Source organism: Prionailurus viverrinus, chromosome F2, assembly GCF_022837055.1.
Source record: "Prionailurus viverrinus isolate Anna chromosome F2, UM_Priviv_1.0, whole genome shotgun sequence".
Classification (NCBI taxonomy): Eukaryota; Metazoa; Chordata; class Mammalia; order Carnivora; family Felidae; genus Prionailurus; species Prionailurus viverrinus.
The window spans coordinates 33,529,787-33,547,989 of NC_062578.1; the positions used below are offsets into that span (position 1 = coordinate 33,529,787).

An 18,203-nucleotide genomic window follows, 5' to 3' on the forward strand; every position below is an offset into this window, starting at 1 on the left:
TTTAGGGACATATCTGACTTAAAAATTATGTGATGTTTTTATATGATTTTAGGTCCAAATGACTCCATCATTTTTATAAACCATTCACTGGTGAATTTTCTTCAAATTTTGAATTATAGATTCTCTATTCAAGCTAATCAGTTATAATAATGGGGGGAAGGGGAGAAACCACTGGCTTTACTAATGGGAGGAGCAAAAGTGGAAGCAATATCCAGAAGCAACATCTTCCTGTATAAAAGACACCATTTTAATCACAGAGAACACAAATGTTGGGCTGGTATAACGATATTAAGTACAGTTGTCATCTTAGCTATATATTTGCCTTTAAGAGTAAGAAAATACATTTCTCAATATTTCATCTCAAGCTGCTCTTAGGTTATTACATTTGAAGTAAAATAATATTGCAAATAAGGCACTTAAGATTTTTGGATATAAATGGGGTAGAAAATTAATATTAAAAAAACAGAGCACATAACAGATAAGAAAAGGATAAAATTACTTTATTGGTTCCACTAAACTGAATAAAATGGAAAGAGATACAAGTCACTAAGAAATTATCCAATATACCTTAATTGTAATTATAAATAATTCCACAAAATAAACTTGAATTTACACACAAGTTTAACAAGCTTATAGATGATTATTTGAGTTAAGCATTAAGAACAAAAATTAAAACTTTTCAGTTCTACAGATTAAATTTGCAGCTATGCTGTCTTGCTAGTATTGAAATAATTTTATTTCTTCAAAATTTGTTTTACTGGTTTGTGTCAGAAGCAGGGCAGTGTTTCTGGAAGGAAGATAAGTTCCTTCCTGTTCCCGTCAGAATGAAGCTTTCACTATTCTGCCCTTCAGAGGCTGAGGTGGTCGGTTGTTGTGCTGAATGGGGACAGCTTTGTCACCTTCAACATTTGATAGAAGACTTCGGAACTGTGCCAGCTGGGAGGAAGAATAAAATATTTAAGGAATCAAAGGCTATTAAAGTTACACAAAGCACTTTATTTCCAGTATAATCAATGCACTGATATATAAAAAACTAAGTTATTGATTGCAATGACTTCACCAATTGGAAGGGTGGAAGGCAAAATTCCTTCACATTTCTTTGAACTAGGTATTTGGTTTAAATGATCAAGGATTGACTGGATTAGAATGCCAACTTTCTCAGAGTGTCAACTGGGCTAATTGGGTCAGTGACTTTCTGCTTTTGGCCTCAGTTTCTGTATAGTAAAATTACAATCACATTGACTATATTCACTGTGCTGTGCCTTTTACCCCTGTGACTTATTCACTCCAAATCTGTACCTTCCCCTCCCCTTCACCTGTTATGCCCATCTCCCACCCTTTCCCCTCTGACAGCCATCAGTTTGTTTTCAGCTTGTGTGTCCGATTCTGCTAAAAATCTAGCCTATTTAGAGTAAGTGACTTCAGCTATGGATGAAGGCTTCTTTGTTAAGGCACAATGTGTGATAACTTATGAGTTCTCAGAATAATCACTTTCCCACCCCAAAATATATTCTTACCTTTTTCTTAAAACATCACCTTACAAAAACAAAACAAACAACAACAACAACAACAACAACAACAAAAAACCCCACAAAAAACCCTGTCATTTAATGTAGACAGACTTTTAAGAGTTCCACAAAAACATCAACTGGCCTATAAAACTATTGAGGCATGAAAAAAAAGTCACTGACTTCACAATTAAAAGAAAATTGCAAAAAAGGAAATAATGATTGCAACTGAAAAAGAAATTGGTGTGTCCTCACCATTTTATCGCTCCAGATTTAATAAGAGGCAAAACTTTATACAGATAATGTGGTATGGAGCAGGCCCCTTAAATAGCTGATAGGAAAAATATTGAACACTATCAGCTATTTACAATGGGTTTTTGTGAAGATTAAATGGGTTAATACACATAAAGTTCTTAGAATGTTGCTTGGCATGTAGCATATGTTATCAGTAGGCTACATACTTGGCTGTCCTATAGGTTTGTTCTGAGAATTGGCTGACAAAACATGTATAAGGCACCTAATGAAAGTACTTGCTCAATCAGTGGTAGTTATTATTATCATAATTATAAACAATAATTAAAGAGATATTTTTTTGGATAGTTAATAATTAAAACCTTCAAAAAAGAACAAAAAACCTTTGTCAACTCTGAAGTTATGTCTATTGTGAGCCATACTTCCTCAAAGTCTTGGTAGAATTTCCAGTGACAATCTTTTCTTTGTTTCTCAAACTCTTAGGAAGACACTTGTCAAGGTTGGATTTTTTTTTTTAATAAGGTCAAAAAGATAGTAGGAGTTCAGAATCTCATATTTTTTTTCTGTATAAAGTAGAAAACAGTATTATAACACACATTTCTGTTTAATTATTCAATAGATCTAAGTCAGAAATGAATCTTTTTCACTGGGAGTGGAAAACAAACTCCTCAAAAATCTATTTGAAATCATAATGTCCACCTTACTATGAATTGAAGTGATATTCCTGCTTTGCACTCCTAAGTCCCACTCTTTCACCTTTTATACTCTACCTGTTCTGGGCTGATACCAATGCTCTCCTTACAGATGATCCAGATTACACTCTCATGAAGAGGAGGATGAGTCAGAGAGCCAAAGTAGGTCCAGTAATCCAGGGATGAAGGAAGGAGAGTAGAGGGGTCAAAATTTGTGAATGGGGCTCGTTTGCCCTGGAAGGAAAAGAAATGTATCATTATACCATGATTTAAAATACTTACAGCATATACATATATGGTATCTATGTTATATAATTCTGGTATATATATTGTCTTGATATTTTAGCTGAAAATTTAATTTTCCTACTATATAGTATACACTGGTGTGTTTGTAGATATAAACAATAAAAGTAATAGAAGACTGAAAAATTGCTACACTGGCATTTTGGCCAAGCAATCTTCTTTCCTCATTTGGCTGAACATAAACAAATGTTAAGAAGTTTTAAAATAATCTATATTCTCTAGAAGATCTTTCACTTCCAGAATAAAACATTTATTGTTTCTTTAAAAAAATTTATTTTGTTTATTTATTTTTGAGAGAGAGGTAGAGAGAGAGAGGGAGACAGAGTGTGAGCAGGGGTTGGGGAGGGGCCAGAAGCAGGGTCTAGGCTCTGAGCTGTCAGCACAGAGCCTGACATGGGGCTCGAACCCACAAACTGTGAGATCATGACCTGAGCCAAGGTCAGATGCTTAACTGACTGAGCCACCCAGGTGCCCCAAACATTTACTGCTTCTTTAGGAATGATGCCAGAAACTGTTCCAGTGACAAAACTATTTATTGATGTGCAAACTAGTTATGTTTTAGCCTTATTCTATTTATTCCTATTTCTGTTTTGGTTGTTTATTAATGGCTTGTTAATGGTATCTCAAAAAAATACCCCTAACTCCTGCATTTTTGTACTGCTAAAGAAATAGAGACATTTTTCTTCATGAAATGGGAAAAAAAAATCACATTTTAGTTGGATATAGTTTTTAAAGAAAATTTGAATGGCTATGAAACTTCTTCTTCTATAGGCTTCATCCTGCTGAAATAGATAATAATTGTGAAAAAAGAAAAAAAACAAAACAAATACCTGAGTCAGAGACCTCAGAAGCAAGCAATATCCAAGTAGTACCTTGATTTTCAGAGTGGTAACTTTTGCTTTAGGCTTCTTATTCCCCACTTCGAATATGTAAATGATTTCAGTAGTTCTGTGGATTCTTGTTCTCAGATTTAAATGTTTTCATTTATTTATTTATCTTTTAAAGTTTTTTTTTTTTTTTTTTTTGAGGGAGAGAGAAAGAGAAAGAGAAAGTGTGTACATGCGCAGGTGTGCTTAAGCAGGGGAAGAGCAGAGAGAGAATCCCACGGAGGCTCTGCGCTCTCAGCATGGAGCCCAATGCGGGGCTTGATCCCCCAGGAATTGTGAGATCATAACCTGAGCTGAAATGAAGAGTCAGTCGCTTAACTGACTGAGGCATCCAGGGACCCCCTCTTGTTCTCTGATTTAAACTAATGTGTTTAGTCTATTTACCTTGGTTTTAACTGCGTTTAGGGCATCAAGTACTTTCTGCAGTCGTGGGTTGGCCTTATCAACCTGGAGATTTTAAAAAAAAATGTGTGTTAGAAAGTATTATTAAGTGAACCTATGTTTGGCTATTTTTTTTTTTTCAATTGGAAACTGTAACTGAAGAAAGGTAAGATATTTTCTCTCTGCTTTAGGAGAGGGAATTTTGTTGGTTGTATGTCCTTGCGGGCCCTTGTGCTCTGTAAGTTGTTCATAATGTGTAACCACCATCAACCTAAAAACAAGAAACCAGCTCAAGAGGTAAAGTGTTTACCTGAGATCAAAGAATTACAATTCAGGGCACACAGATTGAGGTAGAAACCCAAATAGCGTTCTAATTACAGGACATAGACTCATTTATGGAAGAGAAGGATGATCATGTCAGTAGTTTGTTTGTTTTTTGTTTTTTTGTTTCTTTACATTTTTTAATTTTTTTTATTTTGAGAGAGAGAGAGAGAGAGAGAGAGAGAGAGGAAGGGGCAGAGAGAGAGTCCATGCTGTCAGCACAGAGCCCAGCTGAGGGTTCAAACTCACAAACTTTGAGATCATGACCTGAGCCAAAACCAAGAGTCAGACGCTTAACCAACTGAGCCACCCAGGCGCCCCCATGTAAGTAGTTTTTGAGAAGAGTTCATTGGTGCTGACAAGCAGGGTGAGATTTGTACATTACAGATTTGTCAGGTGAAGTGGTCACTACGTAAAAGTTCACTTTTGTTAGTTCTCTCAAATAGGATATTCTTGTTCTTGTTGATTTCTTGGAATATTGGTGGTTTGGCCCAGTTCTAAGGTTCAGAAAGCAGGATGTGCAAGGCAGCTCTGAAATGGCCACTATATCTCCATTGTAAATGGCTCTGTGTATGTCATTTTTTCACACCACAGATGAAGTGGAAAACAAAACCTTGGTTTTAATTTAATATGGACAAGATGTTCAGGGATATACAAGACAAAATCCAGGAATTTAGCAAAACTGTGATACAAAACACAACCTCTTACTTTTGGCTTGTTTTATTAGTTATAATGAGTACAATGCGTGGCATGTTGTAAGTGCTCAAGAAAGGTTAACGAGAATTGCTATAATCCCAAAAGTTAGCTACCTGTGATGTTTATAATAAGACATATGTTTAAGACACAGAGCTCCTAAAATCCTTGGAATTTGCTAAGTGATGACAGTGATAAAGGTGTCTTTTGTTATGTTAATTAGGGGACTTCTAGACTGAATCTGAAGGTGAGGGCTGGTTGCCAGGAGAAACAAACAGGGGATTAGAGGGTTGGACCTTTCAATTCTACCCTCAGACCTCTAGGGACAGGAGAGGGGACAGGGCTAGAGCTTGAATCAATTGGCAATGGCCAATGATTTAATCAATTGTGCCTAAATAATGAAGCTCTTATAAAAACCAAAAAGGACTGGGTTCAGAGAGTTTCCAGATTGGTGAATTAAAGGAGATACAGGTAAATCAGTGTGCCTGGGCAGTGCACGGAAGGTCTTTGCCTTTCCCCATACCTAGCCCTATGCATCTTTTCTATCTGGCTAGTCCTGGGTTATACCCTTGTATAATTAACCAGTAATCTACTAAGTAAAATATTGCTCTGAGTTCTGTGAGCTATGCTAGCAAATTAAGCAAGCCTCTTTGAACCCAAGGAAGAGGTCATGGGAATCTCTGATTTATAACCAGTCAGTCAGAAGCACAGGTAACAACCATCTGGACTTGAGGACTGACATTTGAAGTGGGGCAGGGGGACTTGTAATCTTGCAAGTCTGAACCCTTAACCTGTGGAACCTGATGCTATCTCTGGGTAGATAGTGTTAGAATTGAATTCCTGGACACCCTGCTGGTGCCCAAGAATTGCTTGTTAGAGGTGTGGGGGGAACCTGTCACATTGGAATTTGGTGAGCAGAACCCAAAAGATCCTAGTATATCCAATTTAATAATAACTTCCCTATAGGACTTTTCAGGGACTCTCCTATAGAGGGTTTCAGCAACATATGCCATTTTATTTTATTTTATTTTATTTTATTTTATTTTATTTTATTAACTTTATTTATTTTGAGAGAGAGTGAGCAAGTGGAGGAGGGGCAGGGGGGAGAGAGAATCCCAAGCAGGCTCTGTGATGTTAGAGCAGAGCCCAATGGGGGCAGTGGCGGGGGGGGGGGGGGTGCTGATCTCACAAACTCTGAGATCATGACCTGAGCTGAAATCAATAGTCAGATGCTTAACTGAGCCACCCAGGTGTCCCAACATCTGACATTTTAAATATTAACTGAACTTTCTTTATGGGACAATAATCCTCTTAGTATTTTTTTTTCTGATGATACATTAAATTGATAAATTCCTGAACCTATGAAGTAGAAGTTTAGAGGAAAAGAAGTTTAGAAAAGCTGGAAAATAGAAATTCCACCCTCCTCCAATATCTTCCCATGTTAGCCCTACCTGAAACTTAATTCTCTCAAAAAAGGGAAAAAAAACAAGAGAAAACAAAGCAACAAAGTATTTGAGAACTGTTTGCTCACCTGTAGCCATTAGTAGAATGGAAAATTTTAAAAAGAAAGACTCAGATATCCTTTTGCCTTATTTTATACTTTTTTGATGTAAGAAATTGTGTTAACCGAGCTCTAACTCACCTTCATCAAAACACCAATAATTGCCAAACCATCAGCCTGTGAGGCAGCTTCAGCAAAGCTGGAGTATTTTGCAGAATTCCAGTGAACTATGTGAAGCTAAAAATGATAATGTGGTCAATTAGTTATTTATACTTCTGTGAAGACAAAAAGTTATAAATTAACTTGTTAATATATGAAGATGTACTGTTGGCTTAAATAACATTTATGTGAACCTTTATCCAGTGGATAAAAGGGCTATATTCTCACTCTTAAGAAGGGTTATGTACATTGAATAGAGTGTGCAATTTGCAATTTCCAGGGAAATAGTAAAATTTCTTTTCCCCTAGTATTATAATTATTCAATATTATTTATTTTATTTTTTTTTAATTTTTTTTCAACATTTATTTATTTTTGGGACAGAGAGAGACAGAGCATGAACGGGGGAGGGGCAGAGAGAGAGGGAGACACAGAATCGGAAACAAGCTCCAGGCTCTGAGCCATCAGCCCAGAGCCCGACGCGGGGCTCGAACTCGCAGACTGCGAGATCGTGACCTGGCTGAAGTCGGAGGCTTAACCGACTGCGCCACCCAGGCGCCCCCAATATTATTTATTTTAAAAAATTGCTTTGGTATAAAAAGATCAGGAATTTGAACTGACTAGTTTTAAACACAGTTGAAATAATTTCTGTCATGTGAGATACTTTTTAGTAATTTTATGGGTAGGGGTTCCTGGACAATCTAGGAGTCTTGGCCAAGAACACATTCTCTTGAGCATATGTAGGCTCCTCTCATATCATTATCTCTAGCCTAACCTCTCTGTGGAACTCTAGATCTGAATATCCAATATGTATGTATGTCACCTTGATATCTTCTTGATATTTCCACATTGATGTCTAATAATATCTCAAACTTAACATGGCCAGAGTATAACTCTTGATTTTTTCCTTGCCAACACTGTTTCATTTTCCCAGCTTTGGAAAAGGTACCATCATCTACCGAATTGCTCAATCAAAAAGTACCACATTTATCATTAATTTCTTGCTCCCCGCCCCCATCAATAGCCCTCTTTCAGCAAGCACATCTCATAGATAATACCTCTTCACTTGGTTCACAGCTTTGCATTAGCTGCTGATTTTGTCTGGAATGTCCTTCCCCATAATCTGTCAATGGCAGCCTTTTGTCTTGAATTAGGGCTGAACACAAATGCCACTACTGAAAGAATTCTTTTATGACCTCCTAACATAAAGTGATCATCTGGTCAATCATCACTTTCAATTAACTAGTTCTCTCCATACCACCTATTTAATTTCTGTCTCTTTCTCTTGCTCTCTGGTTCTTGCTTCTCTCTCCCCTCCTCCTCTCTCCCCTCCTCCTCTCTCCCCTCCAACTCCTGCTCTCCCTCCCTCCCTCCCTCCTTTCCTCAATCACATGTGGAATTTTGTGGCTAAGTGCCTCTCATCTCTAGCCTGGATTATTTTTATTTTTCTTAAATTAGATGAGAGAATCACTGATTTCGATTTCTTAGATACAGCCAGATACCCATCTAAAAAGATACTATTAATTTAGGCTCCGAGTCCATTTAATTTTAGTCTACTTTTTTTTGAGGGAGAAATGGGAAGAAACATTTAATAGGTTTCTGTAGTATTAAAAGTTATTAGCCAAGCTTTACAATGTAATGTAAAGCCAGTTATATGTGTATATAATTCCCAAAACTTCTATCAAAATAATAAGAGCACATACCCTGTAACCTAGTAATCCCTCCTATAAAAAAAAATCTGCCCTACTGATGTGTTTTCACTGGGGTATAAGGTATATGTATTTGTTGCAGCGTATTTTGGTAAAAGTCAAAAACCAATGGAACAAAACGCAAACGGCATTGCAATTGTCCATCGGGGCAGGGGGAGGGGGAGGCAGTTACATAAATTCTGATATATTTATACAATGAAATACTATACAAACATTAAAAGAATGAGGTAGAATTAACTCTACTGACTTGGAAAAAAAATGATTATGATAAATTGGTAAGTAGAAAAAATTGCAAAACTATTTGTATTACAAATTCATTTTGTAAAAGTAAAATAAAAAGTCAACCTGTATATATGGGAGTATATATATATATATATATATATATATATATATATATATAAATAATATTTTGTATTATATTAATACATATAAAGAACAGAAGTTCTTCTTTTTCAATCTCCCAGATGCTCTGTTGACAGTTTGATGCAAATATTCTTGATTTTTCTATGTATATACAGACGAAGAGTCTTGAAATGGATCACAGACTTCTGTGTGAGGGCAAGTCAAGAGGGTGGAGGGTGGTGGCCTACAGCAGGAGCCCTCAGGCCCTCACTTAGGTGTATGTTATTCTTTGTATACATTCCTATGGTTAAACTTGCACTCTTAGTAGAGTCTTATTGAAGTGTTCCAGCCTGGCTACACCTATGCCACTGGTGTGTCCAAACTTGAACATTTGAATTAGAAGCAAATGGTGTGGTCAGCTTAGAGTCAGAGCTTTAAAGGAGAGCAGTGTCTCCTCTTGATGCTGTTGTCAAGGTAACAGTTTTTAAGGCATTCTGAAGAGAAAGATGCTTCTTGGGCTCAGGAGCTCAACTCCAAGTTCAGCTACCTTTTTCACATGCAAAATTTCCTTCTATTGCCAAACTCAGTATGTGCCTGTTTGATTTTAAAGGGGCTTGGGAGTTCTCCTATAGAGACCAGAATGCTCATTCCTTTGGAGCTATTATAATGGTGTCCTATATGTAAAGCAGCTGCTTCTGAGAGTAATTCTCAGTGTAATTATGTCTCAGTTACTAAGTTACATTACCTCTCCAGAATATTTGACTCCATCCACTGTGTGTTCAGAACCATAGTCATTTGTGCGGCCCCAGTGAAAATGGAACTGACTGAGCCTATAGCTTTCAGAAAGAGGACCACCTCTCAGCACTAGAAGAAAAAGGGAACTACTATTAGTTTTATGATCATAAGCTCCTGCTTATCTTTGCATTTAATATAATCCAACACGAAAATGGATTGAGTAGAACTAAAAACAAACGCTGGTGCCAAAGGCTTTTTCTTGTTGGATTTTTTTCCCACATCCACGATGATGGCATTCATATGTGTGGTGCATCCCTGACCATTGCATTGAGTTATATACAATTCTCAGCCCATGAGCTGTAATTTTACCTTTTTCTGCTGCCAAGAAAGTATATTGGAAGGTGGGTGAATTGTAAGGATTTCCTCGAATCTGCTTTAATTTGCAAGTTTATTCATTCATTCTTTCAACAAAGACTATATAGGAAGTATGCATTAAGATCTTTAGTAATTTATTTTGAGTAACAAATTACTCATCACATACTTTTTACTAGTCAAAACACAACAGTGTATCTTGACAGCTTTGTTTGAGAATGCCTGTCCAGGGATCGAAAGAAAGTGCTAGGGGGTCAGTGAGGTCACTTTAAAAATTTTAACATTGAATGACTATGTCGTTTTTAGAGAGTCTACACAATCATATGACTAATTAAACACACATAACACCAGATCTCATATAATATAACAATGGACATAGCCCCAAGGTGCTTAAAATTTAGGGTCAGAACCTTGCAGGAAAGTGCTAAAACAAGTCTGGCTTTTTGTCAGTAGAGTTGTCTTAGGAAATTGCCATTCGATAGTTATTCAAGAAACATTTATGAGAATCTTACCATGTAGCAGGAAATGTGCCAGATTCTGGGGTATGAAGATAATTCAGTGACTACAGTATAGCAGTGGAGGGCGGGGTGGGGGGGGGGGGGAGATAGACAAGTGCATTTAAACACTGAATAAATCTTGCAAGATTTATGTAAGACTTACATTCTTACTGGTACCCGAGAACTTCACAACAACAGAGCTATTTTTCTGGCGGTAAAAAATAAATACATTCTTCACTCCGTTTCTCTTTCCTACTGTGCTCCTCCGTCCTCATTCCAATTAGAGAATATTTGCCTTTTCAGTTTCATGTTCTATATTCTATATTCATTATGATGGTTCATTAAACCTTCTTGGGAAAAAATACTGTTTATTTAGAGTGTGAAGTGAGTGCAAAGATTCTAGAGACCAGAAGAGATGGGCTGGTGTCATGGAAGAGAAGGGCTGAAAGAAGACAGAGCTGGGGGTTCCAACATTCACCTTTACCACTTGGGAGTTTTCCAGAAGTCCAAGATGCTTCACCAGATCGCAGCCAAGTTATGTGTACTACACACATGCACAAAAGGCCGAGGATGGTGTTTGTGTTTCTTAAAGTCCTATTGTTTAATTTGTCCCAGAAGAGTTAAAGAAAACATAACCAGAAGGATCTTTTGGCTCACCTGATCGGTTATCATTGTCCTCAAAGCTTACGTGGAAAGAATGTCCCACGTTGATAATTTCTTTGGCTGTGGCTGGATTGTAGGAGACACTGATAGGTTTAAGAGAGGTGTCACGTTTGGTTTCACTGGTTTTAATGTCAATGGGAGATTGGTTATTTCCGTTTGCAATGGGGTACAGCTTGCCCCATTGTTCAGGACCTAGCAAGGTAAACACATGCATACAATCATCACATGTCTGATTCCAAGTTTTAGGAGGATAACTAGTTCTCTGCTTATTAGACTAGGATTAATTCTGGTATCTTAAATGATATTATGTCTAACTTAATGAAAATTCAACATTTAAGAATGCTCCTTTTCTATACTATCCTATGAAATAGTGTATTTGTCAACACCACAATAAATATTTTACAATTAGCACTAGATTTCTAAAATACAGATGAGAGAGAGAGAGATTGAGAAAGAGGAAGAGACAGAGAACACATTTTGTAGACAACCATGTCCCAAAGGACAACTGTTAAGGGTACATACAAAGTTATTATAATTATTCAAGTCAGGCAATTCAAACTGTTAACCTAGGACTGTACAGCTATTTTATTTATATTTATATTTATTTACTTTTTAAAAAAATGCACAATATCTCTTTTACTGGAAAAGGCAATGAGCTAGTATTTTGTTTTAAATGAACAGAAGAACTCTTACCATTGTGGTCATCATATCCCCAGTCAGAACTCGCCATGATCTTCTACTTGGTTTTCTTTTCTGCAAACAAAGGTAATTCCTGGAATAACTGACTGCAAGTAAGCATGCAGGAAACAATGGAAACCACCTCGTGTGGGTTTTTATAGAAACTTCTCTGCCCTTAATAGGCCACTATGTCATCATTTCTGCCTATCAGGAAATATAGATAAGTAAAAAATAAAAATAAAAAAAGATATTATAAAAAAAGCCCACAAAGGTCAGATCAGTTTCAATTGTTTTATTATATTGTAAGAGCAAAATATCTAAGTCATAGGTTTTATAAAACCAGCCCCATTTCTCTCATGTTAGTAGAGATACAGCTAAATACTTTCATATATGAGTTGCTGGGTTTCCTAAATTAAAAATGGATTTGTGCACTTGATATTTCCAATTATACCCTTGCTGGATACTTAAGTAATACTACAAATGGTAAGGAGAATAATTCACATGTTTATAGGATGGTTGCAACTAGTATCATGATGTTAATTTAAAATCAGATAACAAAATTACTGATCATTTATAATATATGCTGTCTATGAAATACATTTCACAGACACACAGGATTAGAAAAAAGTCCTTTGTTTTAAAGCAATATTGTAATTCATAAGTGGAGATAATTTTATTGATATTGAAATTCCATCCAGCTCGTATTTATTTTACACATCAAATTCAGTTCTACTGGAATAGAAACTATTCTTTTATATGCTTCTATACAATTTATAAAGCAATTTCACCACTACCATATGCACAAAAATCCTACTGAGTAAGAGTTATCATTTTGTAGCTGAGAGATATTGAGACTTCACCAAAACTAGCAAGAAGTCAAGAAGCCAGGCTTCAGCCACAAGTCCAGTTGCTTTTTTCACTATACCCTATGTGAAACCTATGCGACCTATGAGGTGGGTGATCCCTTAATTCTCCTCTTACATCTACAGTTCTCTTACACCCAATTTAAGCCTGAACCAAGATAAGAATTGCCACCTGTTGAGTGACCAGAAGATATATGGAAGCTTTCAAGCAGGCAAAGAAAACCAATTAGGAGGTATCAGACTCTGGCTGGGTCCATGTAACCAAGGCTCTGAACACACTCAAAGGAAATACAACCAGAAAAATGAGCTTTCACAGTAATGCTTTTTCATGTCATGGTAGTTATTATCTCCTTTCACACTTTCGAATTGTCTGAGGTACCTGGGTTCCTTGAAGGGAGAGGAGGGTCAGGCACAATTCTTAGCTAGTTTGACTAGAGAGACATATTGTTTGTCCCTTTTTGACTAATAATGGCCAACTGCCTCAGATACAGTGGGGACTATGGCTCATGAACAGAGTAGGGAGAGGTCCAAGCTCCCATTCTATGTTCTGGTGGGCAGAAGGAACTATTATGTAAAGGGAACATTTTTTTAAAGGTACCATTTATTGAGGGCCCAGTATGTCTCAACTGCTGTGTTGGAAACCTTATGTGCGTTAATTCATTTAAACCTCACAGCAACCAAATTAGGCATTAAAACCTGTATTCTGCATAAGACGAAGGCTTCACAGAGGTGAAGATACCTCCTATGGTTACAGAAGCTTTTAAGTGGCTACTTACATCCTGTAAGTCTAGAGTTTAAATCTAGATCTAACTCCACAGCTTAGACTCCTTCTTAACCTTCCGTTGTCAATAAATGCCCACAGACTTCCACTTTATTCTGTTTTCTGGAGGATTGGATTAGTTGATCTGTTCTGGTCTGGCTCAAGATGACCAATAGTCAGACTTGATTGTTGCACTTACTTCATTCCAGACTTAGTGTCTCAGGTTGGCCAGAAGTTCATGCAGTGATAGAAGGTACTCTTTGCCTTGTACTTGCTTCCCAATATTTGCTAAAAATAAGTAAACACAGAACTATTTTAATTAACATATTTGAAAAACATATTTGAAGAAGACGACCTCTTTTCATTATATGGTTATGTGATGATTCATCACATGAGTATTTTAACATTCAATATGGGATGGTAATTCATTTAAAGTTTTTGGCACACAATTACTTCAAGCTCTAACTATTATGACCTTTTATTCCATTACATACCTGGGTGTGTTTGTATACTCCCACAAGCAGAAAACTATATAGAGAAAGGATGTAAAATTTAATGAGTACCTATGGTTTGAGTCCCAACACCCCACCTATTTACTTTTATTCTCTTTTTTCTGCTTACAAACTTTGCCTCTTTCAGCTTAATATCTCTACTCAGTCCAAGATGTCTCATTTTGCACACTTCACTTTCACCTATAGCCTCCCCACCGCCACCCCTTTTCCTGTTCCAGGGCTGTGATCTTTGGACTGCTTTTACATACCCAGGAGCTCAATCTACACAGCTCTGCTCTTCTAAACTAACACTTTATTTCCTAAGGCCATCAAATATTGAAGAGGACTATTTTTCCTGATAAAATATTCCAAATAAGTCTAAATGTACTTGAAAATGAATCAGGAGCAACGAGGCTGATGGAAAAAAAATTTTTTAAATGTTTATTTATTTTTGAGACAGAGACAGAGAGACAGAGTGAGAGCGGGGGAGGGGCAGAGAGCAAGGGAGACACAGAATCCAAAGCAGGCTCCAGGCTCTGAGCTGTCAGCCCACCATGGGGCTCAAACTCACAAACCGCGAGATCATGACCTGAGCTGAAGTTAGATGCTTAGCCGACTGAGCCACCCAGGTGCTCTGAAAAATCTATTTTTTTTTAAAGTAATGCAAAAATATGTGAGTAATTCTGGGAGAGAATTGCTTAACTCATAACATTAGGAAGTGCCAAGTTATGTCTCAATTATATCTCAATAAATTACTGGGAAAACCAAAAATAAAAAAGATTTTAGCTCTTTGGAGATTTTTAAATGTTGAAAGCATGATGAGCAGAAGGTTTAACTTTAATAATTACATTGGTTCAATTGGCAAATTTTATGAAAACGTACTCGTGGGCTGAGGGGAAGAAAAGAAAGGTTTCCTTCATTACCTTATGAAATGGAATTTCAGAGGCTGAATATTACAGAAAAAAATTTAAAGATGAAATGTCGATTATCCTAAGGGGAAGCCCATTATCCTAAGGTGGCCCACCCTTAAACTATATACCACAATTTTATCTCTTGACCTTCATGATAAGTAAATTCCTGCCACAAACATACAGAAATAGCGAGAGTGCTAGCAGATTGAGTGCTATTGGGAGAAATGCTTCCCGGGGCCCTCGTGCCAGGGGGCGGTGGGCTGGTTAGAAGACTATTCAAGGAGAGGCACCAGGATTGGAGTCCCTTTCTGGTTACCTCAAAAGCCCGTGTGTGCTTCCTCTTCTCTATACTACCACGTTTTTAACAGGCTGTCTATAAAACATTTGCTTTAAATTTAGTTAATATTTATTGAGTAACATCAGTTAACTTTGCTGAAGATTTTTCAGTGTCCTGAAATGTTTTTCAAAAAAGCAGCAACTTCTCCTCAGCGTTTTACAAAATTTGGAAACCATAATTAGCTGAGTTTATATTATATTTAAAAGTCTTAGCATTTCTATTTGAGCTTTTATCTTCTGGTTTCCTAAAGGGACATTTTCCTCTGGTTGCTCCTTTAACATTTTAAAATTAAAAACATGAACTCTTCTGTAGGTGAAGAATGACGGTGAGTCTCAAATTTAAGTCTGTAATTAAAAAATAATTCTCTGGTCCAGAAGGAAGGGAAAATGGGAGGGAGGGCTGTGCCTAGTTATGGTAGAGATCTGCTAAATGCCACTGGAAAGGAATTCCGAAAGGAAATAGCTGTTCTACAATGTTTAGAGCTCCATAAGGATAAGTGGCTTCCCTGGGACTCCTACTTTCCCCCAAATAAGGAAACACAATTGAAATTTTTTAACATAGTTAAAATCAAGTGTCATTTTTAACCATTTATATCTGGCATGACTTGGGGGCACCTGGATGGTTCAGTCAGTTAAAAGTTAAGCCTCTGACTCTTGATTTCAGTTCAGGTCATGATCTCAGGGTTGTGAGATTGAGCCCCCTGTCAGGCTCTGTGCTGTCAGCATGGATTCTCTCTTCCTCTCTCTGCTCCTTCTTCATGAACCCTCTCTCTCCCTCAATAAATGACTTAACTAAAAAACAACTTGCATGACTCTCACATTGCTCCCTAACTTCCCTGCCCTGCCAGAAGTGGTACCGTACAGGGTGGCAGAAGAGGGTGGAGAAGAGGGTCAAGGAAAATGGGGATATCAGCTCAGACATTTCTGCAGTAAGACAACCAGAAATTCTGATACATTGATTTATTTTTTTTTAAATGTTTATTTATTTTGGAGAGAGAGAGAGGGAGACACAGAAACCGAAGCACAGTCTCCATCAGCACAGAGACCAACGCAAGACTTGAACCCACGAACCATGAGATATGACTTGAGCTGAAGTCAGACACTTAACAGACTGAGCCACCCAGGTGCCCCAATCTTTCTCTTCTCTTGAACGAGATGTCTTACCACCTTTATTCTTCCCAGTGGATGTCTTTATCTTCATCCATACTAAGTTTGTTCCTACTTAAAAGCCATTGCACTTGCTGTCCCCTCTGTCTGGATTGCTCTGTATCTAGACTTTTGCACAATATCCCCTCCTCAGACACAATTTTCCTGACCTCCAAATCCAATATATCTCCCCTCTTCCCAGTCTGTTGCATCATTCTGTCTTATTTCTTTCATAGCATATTTGTTGCAGCCTGACACTCATTGTTTGCATTCTGAAATTAATTTTATTAATAAATAAATAAGTTTATTTATTTACTTGCTTAATGTCTATAACCATCTCTATAATGACATAGGACTTTATTTTTTTCTTTTTCTTTTTTTTTTTAAACTCACTGAGTTCACTTACAATGTGCCTGGAAAACAGTGGTACTCAATAATATTTCACTGAAGTGAAAAGAGAATGATGAAAGGGTCATTTTAACTTCAGTGATTGTATTTTTATAAAGACTTAGAAGGGCAGAATGCTTAGCAGGGACTGTGCCTACCAAAATGCACAGATATGAACTAGGGGTATGTGCCACTCCACTCATGTTCATATCTGGAACTAAGGAAAAAGAGCCTTTCCCCTTTCATTTCTGTTAATGGGAGGAATTAAGTGCCCCGTCTGTATCTGTCAGTCATTGCCAGGAGAGTGATAATGTTGGTCTTTATAAGTGTCAAATTTTTTGATACTCTATAAGTGTCAAAACTTAACTCTTCAAATGCTGTTTGAATTTTTGACACATAAATTTCAAAGATCCATACTCTCTTGGTTTTTATTACTGTAACTAAAGAAAAAACTTTCAACCTCATATTTCCTGTCTTAGAATGTATTTTTGAATGCAATTTTTTTTTTAACGTTTATTTATTTTGGGGACAGAGAGAGACAGAGCACGAACGGGGGAGGGGCAGAGAGAGAGAGGGAGACAGAATTGGAAACAGGCTCCAGGCTCTGAGCCATCAGCCCAGGGCCTGACGCGGGGCTCGAACTCATGGACCACGAGATCGTGACCTGAGCTGAAGTCGGACGCTTAACCGACTGCGCCACCCAGGCGCCCCTGAATGCAATTTTTTAATGCACTAATGAATATCTTTTATTAACAACTAAGTCAACTCTCTCAATAGGTAACTATTTTAATTCACAGCACAGAGGCGTTTATAATTTCCTACAATTTCATGTTTTTAAAAAATTTTGTGGGGGGGCGCCTGGGTGGCTCAGTTGGTTAAGTGTCCGACTTCGGCTCAGGTCATGATCTCGCAGTTCCTGGGTTCAAGACCTGCATCAGGCTCTGTGCTGACAGCTTGGAGCCTGGAGCCTGCTTCGGATTCTGTGTTTCCCTCTCTCTCTGCCTCTCCCCCACCCATGCTCTGTCCACCCTTTCTCTCAAAAATAAATAAACATCAAAAAAAATTTTTTTTAATAAAAAAATTAAAAAAACTTTTTTTAATGTTTATTTTTGAGAGAGAGAGAGACAGAGACAGAGACAGAGCATGAGCTGGGGAGGGCCTGAGAGAGAGGGAGACACAGAATCTGAAGCAGGCTGCGGGACTTGAACTCACAAGCCATGAGATCATGAGCCGAAGTTGGATGCTTAACTGACTGAGCCACCCAGGCGTCTCTACAATTTCATGTTTTTAAAACCATTAAATTTTAAATACATCTAGTTGACTCTCATGCTTATTGGAATTACTGGTTGGAAAGATATACTGTATAAGCTAAGAACATAGGCTTGTGCACTTTTAAGCTAATGGTTAAGAAGCTCTTTTATTGCATGAATGGTAACCTGAGAAGGTTAATGGTACCATCCTTATATTTATTTTTGTAACCAACAAAATACTATTTGTATCTTATCTCTTATAACTATTTGGGGGAATTGATGAGCCCTTCTACAACAGATGACATATTAAGCAATATTTTTCACCTAAAAATAAAATAACATGAACGATGCTTTGTAAACCATACAAT

At 37.3% G+C, this 18,203-nt stretch overlaps 1 protein-coding gene across 3 annotated transcripts; it reads right to left on the bottom strand.

Moving 5' to 3' along the window:
- Window positions 1-595: 595 nt before the first annotated feature.
- On the bottom strand, window positions 596-13,611 carry CA1 (carbonic anhydrase 1). Of its 3 annotated transcripts, none has more exons than XM_047842443.1 (8): window positions 13,514-13,611; window positions 11,707-11,785; window positions 11,008-11,205; window positions 9,492-9,610; window positions 6,680-6,775; window positions 4,027-4,089; window positions 2,531-2,686; window positions 596-936 (listed from the first exon to the last, which is right to left on the bottom strand). In XM_047842443.1, the coding sequence occupies exons 2-8, from the start codon at window positions 11,741-11,743 to the stop codon at window positions 820-822; spliced, it is 786 nt and encodes a 261-aa protein (XP_047698399.1). In that variant the 5' UTR covers window positions 11,744-11,785; window positions 13,514-13,611; the 3' UTR covers window positions 596-819. The 3 variants fall into 3 exon arrangements, with proteins under 3 accessions (XP_047698399.1, XP_047698400.1, XP_047698398.1); XM_047842444.1 differs by having other exon boundaries at window positions 11,707-11,766; window positions 13,514-13,608; XM_047842442.1 differs by lacking the exon at window positions 13,514-13,611 and having other exon boundaries at window positions 11,707-11,811.
- Between the last annotated feature and the right edge of the window lie 4,592 nt (window positions 13,612-18,203).